Below are 11088 nucleotides of genomic sequence, written 5' to 3'. Positions count from 1 at the left end.
GTGGTTTGCGCTTCCTCGGACGGCTATAACACACACATGCACAGCCTTGCTATATATGGGCATCCACCCGACCAGCACTCAGGTAACAGGGAGGTGCTTTATGGATTCCGTTACCACGGACCATAACGGATCCGTCCTGTTTCCGTTATGCAGGGGAGTCCTCTCCTGCATTACGGAAACGGGACGGATCCGTTTTGCAGCCCATAGACTTCAATTATGACGGAATGAATACCGGAATGCCTCTAAAGGCATTCCGTTATGCATTCCATCATAGAATTGCGTTATGGTCCGTGGTAACGGAATCCATAAAGCAATTCACCTTTTACCACCAAACGAAGTGTGAACGAATTTCATAAGCGGAAATTCGCTCATCTCTAATTATAATTTAGTCCCTGGAGCTCTATTTTTTGCCAAGCACCAAATGTCCTATTTCACAGAGCCATACAGCACCTGCAGACACCCCAAGGGGGAGCTTAAGACCTTACTGTAAACCTCTCTCATTGAACTTCTAAATAAATCTGTATGCGTCAAGCTCCTAAGGTCCCCCTAGTGGTGGTTGCAAGCTGCTAGAAAGTTATCATTTAAGTCTACGTAACATTAGAAAACTATCAGAAAAAAAATAAAACTAGATAGATTTACACTGACAACATGGCATTTAGGTTTAGCAAGTGGTTTAAAAAGCATTACGAATGTTTCAACAATTTTGTAATGCGTGTAGTAAATGCAAAAATAAATATGTGATTTGTAGAGTGAGGGCTCAGCAGCCATTTTTATCTCCTAAGAGCTATTGTATGGTCACAAATTCACAGACACCCGAGAGCAGTAAACTACTTTAGCACCTCTTACCAATGTGACTATATACTCGTATTACTGGCTTATTTGCCTTCTTAGTTTTAAAAGTAGGTAATACAATGTTTTGAAGTTAAACCTGCAATAATTATTTCTGCCACTAGAGGCCTCTGTAGTGGTGCAGAAATGGAAGACTAGAAGAAAGGGCCGATTACAGGAAGTGTGTCAGTGTGTGGCTGAGGCACATGGCAGACAGGAGTCCCCTGTATTGTGTAGAGCAAAGAATATGACTGGAAGGCAGGATAGGGGTGACACCAATAAGGAAGAAGTGAGAAAAGGCTAATTTACCACAAAGGTGGGGAGATTAAGTGCTTTCCAAGGGCTGGAGTTTAAGTGTCACTAATTTTATTGGTAACTATGGAATCTGTGGAATTTTATTACATGTCATAGTGTGATAACCTAAAAATGGGAACCTGAGGAGGTTGTTGCCTGAGCAAAGCTGGTTAACACTCATCAGGGCGGCCATTTCTGATTTCCTCCCCAGGGCGCTCACATATGAAATAAAAATGGAGGTTCTGCACGCAAATGTACTGCTCCCAAGTGAACCGCTGAAACAGGAGCTGGATGTAAACTCACAGGTGGGCTTTACTTGTCATAAACCTAGTAATACATTTCTGCTTCACGGAGGACAGTTCAAGCTTGGACGTTTCACATCTGCTCGGTACAATTCACAGAATTCTGAAGGGGTATTCTGGTTATAACAAGTTATCCCCTATCAAATCGGTGGGGGTCCTACTGATGGAAACCCCATCGATTATGAGAACAGTGTAGCCCCCTTGAAATGGACGGAGTGACTGGTCAGAAATGTGTACTGCTGCTCCATTCATTTCTATGGCAGTGACGGAAATGGACGAGCACTGTACTCGGCTACCTCCGATGCTCCCATAGAAATGAATGGAGCGGTGGCCGCTGGGGCCCCCACCAATCTGATAGTTATCCCTTATCCTGTGAAATACCCCTTTAATGCTTTGCATCAACAGCTTGCATCAAACTGTGGTCCATGGTGGTGGTTCCTTCCCTTGCTCTCTATATCTCTGCCTGCCTTGTAGACCTGGCAAGCCCTTAACGCTACACTAGGAAGGATTGCCCTCCACAACCCTGCTTAAACAACTCTGCATAATCAGACAAAACACAGACAGTATTTATCCTAGTATCTGCTACCCTATCAAATCATCATCTATATACCACATATGCAATTATAATATATTGATAACTCAAACAGTTCAAGTACTATTGTAACAATAGTGGCGTAAGTCCCATGTAAAAGAACTGAACCCAAAAACGTAGAGACAATTTCTTCAGCCGCTCTGGTAGAAACGGTTTTACTCTTTACTGCACTGCTAAGTGTTATTCCAATGATAACCATTCCTATTGTAATTTCTAAACATACAAATGAATAAAAAAGTGGCTATGAGCACCGTCATAAACTTATAAAATGCCTTCTACGGTATTTGATCTAATAGTCTAAAATATGTAAAAGAGTAACTACAAGCAAAAACTCTAAAACCAGTAACTTAGACATAGGGGGCTGTTTGGTGGAGTTCTCCTTCTACACATCAATAAAGACGGAATGAAGATCTGTTGAGGTGTTTCCAGCAATCCAATTAAGTCACGTAGCTGAGATACAGGAGGCTGTTTGGTGGAGTCCTCCCTCTACACATGGATAACAATGGAACGAAGATCTTCAGATGTGTCTCCAACAGTTCTAAAAATTCAAAATAATTGATTATTATTAAGCACAAAACACCAAACAGGGAGATTATTAAAACTCTAGAAACTGGCGTACAAAAGTCATATATTTTGTCTCAAGTGCAATGTGACAAAATTTGCATCTTTTTAGACACCCTCTGCACTTTTCCAAAAAATGGGCTTTGCATGGGTGGGAGGAGGTGGGTTGCAGACGGGACCCTCATAGGCAACCTCATTAGAAATGCATCTAAACTTTCACTTTAATTTTATTAACATCTATAATCCACTTTTCCTAGTGAAATAGGCACCTGAAGCACCTTTCACCCGTAAACCGCTGTGTATGGGAGTACAGATTCCACTGCGGCCAAACTGAGTGCTGTACAGGCAGGGGCATACTGTACGTTGCCGCTAGGGATGAGCGAATCGACTTCGAAAGAAACATCCGAAATCGATTTGCATAATACTTTGTTTGAAAACTGTACGGAGCAAGTGCTCCGTACAGTATTAGGGTTCATGCACACGAACATATTTTCTATCCACTTCCGTTCCGTATTTTTTTGTGGACCGTATGCAGAACCCTTCACTTCAATGGGTCCGCAAAAACAACGGAAGGCACTTCGTGTGCATTCCTTTTCCGTATTTCCGTTCTGCAAAAAAGTAGTGCATGTCCTATTAATGTCCGCAAATCACGGTCCGAGGCCCCATTCAAGTCAATGGGTCCGCAAAAAATACGGAACGCACACGGAACACATCCGTATGTTATTCGTATTTCATCCGTATTTTGCAGATCCATACTGTAGAAATGCTATGCCCAGCCCATATTGCTCATGTGTTTGGTGATTAATAAGTTACTGTTTCAGTTTCCGATCTGCAAAAAACAGATCGCATACGGAAACCATACGGATATGTTTTGTGGAATAACGGAACGGAAGAGGACTTAAATCGGAGAAAAAAAAACTCAGATACGGAACAACGGATCCGTAAAAAAAAAGGACAGCAAAACAACAACGGTCGTGTGCATGAGCCCTTAAAATGTATTGGCTCCTATGAGCCGAAGTTATTACCAAGTGGTCCCTTGGAACCGAACCCGAGTTCGGGAAATGTTTTTTTACAGTAGAAATTGATTTATGAAGTTATTATGCGAAGTCTCGCGAGACTTAGTGGAGTAATAACTTCGGCTCATAGGAGCCAATACATTCTAATATTGTACGGAGCGCTCGCTCCGTACAGTATTCAAACGAAGTATTATGCGAATCGACTTTGGATGTTTCATCGGAAGTCAATTCGCTCATCCCTAGTTGCCGCCCCTTCCAGTTCCATCGTTGCTCTTCTCAAGCATGACATCGAGGTGTCTGAAAATGTTTAAGGACGAAACAACTAACAATTATTACAAAAACCTCTGAAAATCTTAGCATTTGAATCTCTAGAAGAACGGGCGCCGGCAGGAGAGCGATGTCTTATGTCAGCTGCTGCCCTGCACTTGCGGCGCTCTGCTAATAGCCTGCATTCTTCATTGGTACACTGAAGTGGAGGAAGCTTAGGGTAGGAGCTGACATAAGACATCACTCTCCTGCCTGTGCCCACTCTGCTAAAACCTCAAATGTTGAGGGATTCACCAGGGAGCCAGCAGAGGTGACGGGTCAAACACCTTGAAGCCAGCCTTGAGAAGAACAGCGTTGGTCCAGGAAGGAGCAGCGACCAGTGCAGCCGCAGAGGAATCCATATGGATTGAATTTCAGCAATAAATAAATAAAATTAAAGTACAGGTGAAACTCGAAAAATTAGAATATCGTGCAAAGTTCATGTATTTCAGTAATGCAACTTAAAAGGTGAAACTAACATATGAGACTCATTACATGCAAAGCAAGATATTTCAAGCCTTTATTTGTTATAATTTGGATGATTATGGCTTACAGCTTATGAAACCCCTAAAGTCACAATTTTGAGGTTCCCTTTGCTCAGGGGGTATGGATTAATTATCTGACTAGAGTGTGACACTTTGAGCCTACAATATTGAACATTTTCACAAAATTCAAATTTTAAGCTGCATTAATGCAATTCCTTTTAAGTTGCATTACTGAAATAAATGGACTTTTGCACGATATTCAAATTTTTCGAGTTTCACCTGTATATTACAAATCTGCTTTTTATCACATGTACCATAACTTTTAATAAAGTTAAAGTGAAAGTTTAGGCACACTTTAATAACAGGAATAACAAGTGTGCCAGAAAACTGGTGGACGTTACACCAGGTATCTATTCCAGCTCCCAGCTGGAGTAGACTTTAGATGGCCCGACATGGGTGCATCTCTTAACAACGATAGCAAATTTCACACCACCAAAGATCTAATTAAGAGCAGTGTACACAGGGCTGGTCTTAATAAATCTTCCCACAAGTATTTCTAGGTAGATTTGGTTACTTACAAATTCACCTTGACCTGGTTCAGGTAATTACACCCTTGTATCCTAAGGGAATTAAGTAACGTAATAGACCCTTGCTTGTAATATTTAAGGACTCTATAATAACAGGTAGTGGTGAGTGAATTTCAGGAAAAATTTCATTTGTCACAATGCCAAATGTCCTCACGCTTTGTGGTACCGAATCACTGCCCTCTGCTGCTGTCTACCCTGTGTCTCCCTCCCACTGGATTCTTTAGGAAACTTTAACCCCTTCAACAGCACACACTCAGGGTTGGAGACTTTGCTGAGCAGCTGCAGGCATTGAAGAGACACAGGATCGGCCCTCCTTATCCTGCAGACACATAGCTGGCAGACTGGAGGAGTTCTGCAGAGCATTGCACAAGAACAGGTAGTGGGAAGATCCTGTGTGTATCAGCAGTGTCATTGTACAGCTGGAACTTGTAGTCCTACACATGCAAAATGCTGCTGAGTATCCCAGCAGTCAGACATGTCACTCAGGGCAGCACTTTTACTCAATCCCTTTACAGAGCAGGGTGGGGAGGCACAAATATTCATTGCAGGTAAACAAAGGGCCAGAAGAAAACCAGGGAGGAAATATAATTGTTTTTGCTTAAAACTTGCTTAGCTTATGTATATATTGCTGACCATCAGATTTACAGTGCTATATTTAATCATCACCCCCCATGATGGTAAGGACTTACTCTTGCAATGGCTTTTTCATTTGGTGGAAAATTTTCTCTCTAAGGCCAAGCAGAGATGAGCAGACTGATAGGACTGTGTTAGCTAAAAAACAAAAATTACTAATTTTTATTAGATTTGTTTTAATCATTGCAATTCGTGTTATACGAGTCGGGTTTGGATTGCTGTACAATAATTACAATCAATTTCTCTAAGTGTCAGCAGAGGAATGAACGGCATCCAAAGCACACAATAAGAACTTCAGAACTCCAGCATAGCATCAATTCGATACAAACAGCACTCACAACATTATGTAAAAAGTACACGGATTTCGTTTGTATGTTTTATGAAGATCAGCTCACTTCCAAGGCAATAATGTCTCTTTAGTGCCACCTACTGGGGTGTAAAGCCTCATTCACAAGTCCATGCTCAAATCCGTGAGCAGGTGGTCAGTGATGCATCCGTGAAGCTGTCCGTTAAGGATCCGTGTTGGGTCCGTGTATCTGTTTTTTTGCTGTCCGTGTTGCATCCGTATTTCACTGACACTGAACAGCTGAAAAATTATTTTCAAAGCATCTCTTGATCCGTGAAACACGGGATTGCATCTGTGTTGCAACCGTGGTTTTCACAGACCCTAGACTATAATGGGCGTAATGGATCAGTGAACACGGACAAAATAGGGCATGCATCCGTGCTAAAAACACTGACCCACGGACCGTGCTAAAACACTGATGTGTGAATACACACATTCAAATGAATGGGAGAACACGTACAGCAGACGTCCGTGAAACACTGACGTGTGAATGAGGCTTAACTAGTGGTTACTGAAACGTCCAAGCAATAACACCACCTTGAGTCAAAAATATGGATAAATCCATTTCTCCGTATTTTTGTGTCAATATTGGTACATCCGATCCAGGTGTTATCCGTGGTTCTGGGAATTACCCACTGGTGAACTGGGCTTGTGCTTTATATTTACACCACCTTGAGTGTATTGCAACCGCTAAGCTCTTGTGCCCTATATGAGGTTTGTGTCTGATCAGCATTGATGTCGGGTGACTTCATCTGTATGAAGAGGAGGTGGCGCTCCATGCGAGATTTATACAGCCCATCGTATTGAAAGTGCAGTGTATGAATGGAGCAAGTATTTGTAATTACACTATGCCGCGGCGCCAAGGGAGGCGGCGCGTAAGAGGAAGCGGAGGTGTCGGGTGTCGGACACCCACCAATTAAATATAAACAGGCTGCACAACCGCTGTAAGGAACAACCTTTTTACTTTGATATACAGTTGCCGATTATTTTGGGGCTCACATTTTTGTGTTTGTCGGTTATGTAATGTGGCCTTGGGCATTAGGTCAGGTTTGATAGGTAATCTTTTTATTATTAGTAGATGCACATTGTATTTCTTATTGGGATGAGCAATTATGCTTCATTTTAACTCTCCTGTGGCTTTTGCCATTAGTATGCGACCTAATTTATTATACTGGGTCAATTTTCATGTTACTTTCTTTTATTTGCTATATTAATATTAGTGTGGAATTGACTTCTTTACAAATTTCTTACAACAGGCTGGTAGTTGCATCCATTCACCCCTAGGTGGTTCTGGCACTATATATATATATATATATATATATATATATATATACAGTACAGACCAAAAGTTTGGACACACCTTCTCATTCAAAGAGTTTTCTTTATTTTCATGACTATGAAAATTGTAGATTCACACTGAAGGCATCAAAACTTTGAATTAACACATGTGGAATTATATACAAAACAAACAAGTGTGAAACAACTGAAGATATGTCATATTCTAGGTTCTTCAAAGTAGCCACCTTTTGCTTTGATTACTGCTTTGCACACTCTTGGCATTCTCTTGATGAGCTTCAAGAGGTAGTTGTCACGGATGGTGTACAGGAAACAAGACAATGCAATATATTCAAATGACTCACTGGATCCACAACTAAGGAACAAAAGGGAGACCCCTGCATGAGACCTGCCACTCTCCCTGACTGCTCAGCCTATGCGAACACCCCAAAGGTGGATGGGCGCATATCCACGTACCTCGGCTATCTAATACCTGAAGACCCTACAATAGTGAGGGGACACGACCACCGGCTCCCTACACTAGACACGGAGGGAGTCAGGGTCTCCTGATATCCAGCAGACAGAAAATCACAAATAAAGGAACAGCACTTATCTTGCAGAGGACTGGGAAATAGGAACAGCATGCACACACACTCCAGGAAGTTGTATAAGCCGCACACTACTGCATTATGGGGAGGAACTTAAAGGGAAGCAATCAGTCCAACTGCATGACAGCTGAGATAGACTAACGAGATGAGGAACTGAAACCAAAACAAAGAAACTCAAGGAGGAGGATCTGGAAGGCTCCTGTCAGAGCTTCTCAGCTGTCTGGTTGTGACAGTACCCCTCCCTCTACGAGTGGACTCCGGACACTCAGAGCCAACCTTCTCAGGATGGGACCTATGGAAAGCCCTGATGAGACGAGTGGCCTTAATGTCCGTCACTGGGACCCACATCCTCTCCTCAGGACCATAACCCTCCCAATGAATGAGGTACTGGAGGGAACCGCGGACAAGACGAGAATCCACAATCCTAGAGACCTGAAATTCAAGATTTCCATCAACCATAATCGGAGGAGGAGGCAAAGGCGAGGGTACAATAGGTTGAACATAAGGTTTCAATAAGGACTTATGAAAAACATTATGGATCTTCCAAGTCTGAGGAAGATCAAGACGGTAGGCAACAGGATTGATGACAGACAGGATCTTGTAAGGCCCAATAAACCTAGGACCCAACTTCCAGGAGGGAACCTTCAATTTGATATTTTTGGTAGACAACCACACCAGATCACCAACATTCAGGTCCGGACCAGACACACGTCTCTTATCTGCCACACGCTTATATCTCTCACTCATGCTCTTTAGATTATCCTGAATCTTTTGCCAAATAGATGACAAAGACGAGGAGAATCTGTCCTCATCAGGTAAACCAGAAGACCCCTCTCCCGAGAAAGTCCCAAACTGCGGATGAAACCCATATGCACCAAAAAATGGTGACTTATCAGAGGACTCCTGACGACGGTTATTTAAAGCAAACTCAGCAAGGGACAAAAAAGAACACCAATCCTCCTGATTCTCCGCCACAAAACAGCGCAGATATGTCTCCAGATTCTGATTGACACGCTCTGTCTGGCCATTCGACTGCGGGTGGAAAGCAAAAGAGAATGACAACCGAACCCCCAAGCGAGAACAGAAAGCCTTCCAGAATCTGGAAACAAACTGCGTGCCCCTATCAGAGACTATGTCTGAAGGAATACCATGCAATTTGACAATGTGGTCAATAAATGCCTGCGCCAGCGTCTTATCATTGGGCAAACCAGGAAAAGGGATGAAATGCACCATTTTGCTAAAACGGTCCACCACCACCAGAATCACAGTCTTCCCCGAGGAACGAGGCAAGTCCGTTATGAAGTCCATGGACAGATGTGTCCAAGGACGGGAAGGAATGGGTAAGGGAAGGAGAGGACCTGATGGCCGTGAATGAGGGACTTTGGCACGAGCGCAAGTCTCGCAAGCTGCCACAAAACCCTCAATCGACTTACGAAGCGCAGGCCACCAGAATCTCCGAGCGATGAGATCCAGTGTGGCTCTTGCCCCCGGGTGCCCAGCAAGGACCGTATCGTGGTGTTCCTTAAAAATCTTGTGTCTCAAAGCGAGAGGCACAAACAACCTCCCAGGAGGACAAAGATCAGGAGCCTCTGACTGGGCTGCCTGCACCTCTGCCTCCAATTCAGGAAAAAGAGCAGAGACCACCACACCTTCAGCCAAAATGGGACCCGGGCCTTCAAAATTCCCACCTCCCGGAAAACAACGTGACAGGGCATCTGCCTTCACATTCTTAACCCCAGGGCGGAACGTGACAACAAAATTAAACCTTGAAAAGAACAAAGACCATCTGGCCTGTCTCGGGTTCAGACGCTTGGCTGACTCCAAGTAGGCCAGATTTTTATGGTCAGTAAACACGGTAATAGGGTGTCTGGCTCCCTCTAGCCAATGGCGCCATTCCTCAAAAGCCAACTTGATGGCCAACAATTCCCTATCTCCCACATCATAATTTCTCTCTGCGGAGGAGAGTTTCTTCGAGAAAAAGGCACACGGTTGCCATTTGGCAGGAGAGGAACCCTGAGACAAGACCGCACCCACCCCTACCTCAGAAGCATCAACCTCAACTATGAAGGGTAACGAAATATCAGGTTGTACCAGGATGGGAGCGGAAGCAAAACTCTCCTTGATATTAGAAAAGGCCTTACGCGCCTCTACCGACCAGGAAGAAAAATCTACCCCCTTTCTGGTCATATCAGTGAGTGGTTTAACAACAGAGGAATAATTCAAAATAAATTTCCTGTAATAATTGGCAAAGCCCAAAAAACGCATCAGCGCCTTCTGATTCTCAGGAAGCTCCCACTCAAGCACAGCGCGGACCTTCTCGGGGTCCATGCGAAAACCAGAAGCGGAGAGAAGAAACCCCAGAAATTGAATTTCTGGAACCGCAAACACACATTTTTCCAGTTTCGCGTATAATTTATTCTCCCGCAGGATGAGCAAGACCTGACGTAAGTGTTCCTTATGAGTCTTGAAATCAGGAGAAAAAATCAAAATGTCATCCAAATACACTAATACAAATTTTCCCATTAAATGATAAAAAATGCTGTTGACGAAATGCTGAAAAACGGCTGGGGCATTCATCAAACCAAAAGGCATAACCAAATTCTCAAAATGGCCCTCAGGGGTATTGAAAGCCGTCTTCCATTCGTCTCCTTCTCTGACCCTGACCAGGTTGTATGCCCCTCTTAGGTCTAATTTGGAAAAGACTTTAGCCCCAACAACCTGGTTAAACAGGTCCGGGATCAGAGGAAGCGGATAAGGGTCACAAATAGTGATACTGTTCAGCTCCCTGAAATCCAGACAAGGTCTTAAAGAACCATCTTTTTTCTTAACAAAGAAAAAACCAGCGGCAACAGGTGACTTCGAGGGTCGTATGTGTCCTTTTCTCAGACTCTCAGAGATATAAGCACGCATAGCGACCCTCTCAGGTTGGGAAAGATTGTATAAACGAGATTTAGGCAGCTTGGCGCCTGGGATGAGATTAATAGGGCAATCGTACTCCCTGTGCGGAGGCAAATCCTGAACTCCACTCTCAGAGAAGACATCCGAAAATTCAGAGAGGAAAGGTGGTACAGTCTTAGTAGAAACCTCAGAAACAGATGTCATGAGGCAATTCTCTCTGCAAAAGTCACTCCAACCATTTATTTGCCTCGCTTGCCAATCAATGGTGGGGTTATGTTTAGTGAGCCAGGGTAGCCCCAACACCAGAGGAGTAGGCAAACCGCTAAGGACGAAACATGACATCCTCAACATGAGCAT

The 11088-nt window shown here is 43.5% G+C and overlaps 1 protein-coding gene across 3 annotated transcripts in view; it reads right to left on the bottom strand.

The window, feature by feature from the left end:
• Positions 1-275: 275 nt before the first annotated feature.
• LOC120993574 overlaps positions 276-11088 on the bottom strand; it is a 101477-nt gene continuing 90664 nt past the window's right edge. For 2 of the 3 annotated variants that reach the window (XM_040422051.1, XM_040422058.1), the window contains 2 exons: positions 5661-5742; positions 276-2554 (listed from right to left, as the gene is read on the bottom strand). In XM_040422051.1, coding sequence (XP_040277985.1) covers positions 2503-2554; positions 5661-5742 — 134 coding nt within the window. In that variant the 3' untranslated portion in view covers positions 276-2502. The remainder of the gene's footprint in view (positions 2555-5660; positions 5743-11088) is intronic. The other variant, XM_040422066.1, reaches the window with a different exon arrangement.

Source organism: Bufo bufo, chromosome 1 (assembly GCF_905171765.1).
Source record: "Bufo bufo chromosome 1, aBufBuf1.1, whole genome shotgun sequence".
Classification (NCBI taxonomy): domain Eukaryota; kingdom Metazoa; phylum Chordata; class Amphibia; order Anura; family Bufonidae; genus Bufo; species Bufo bufo.
The sequence above is the reverse complement of the archived record's forward strand: the minus strand, read 5'-3'. Positions and strand labels throughout refer to the sequence as shown.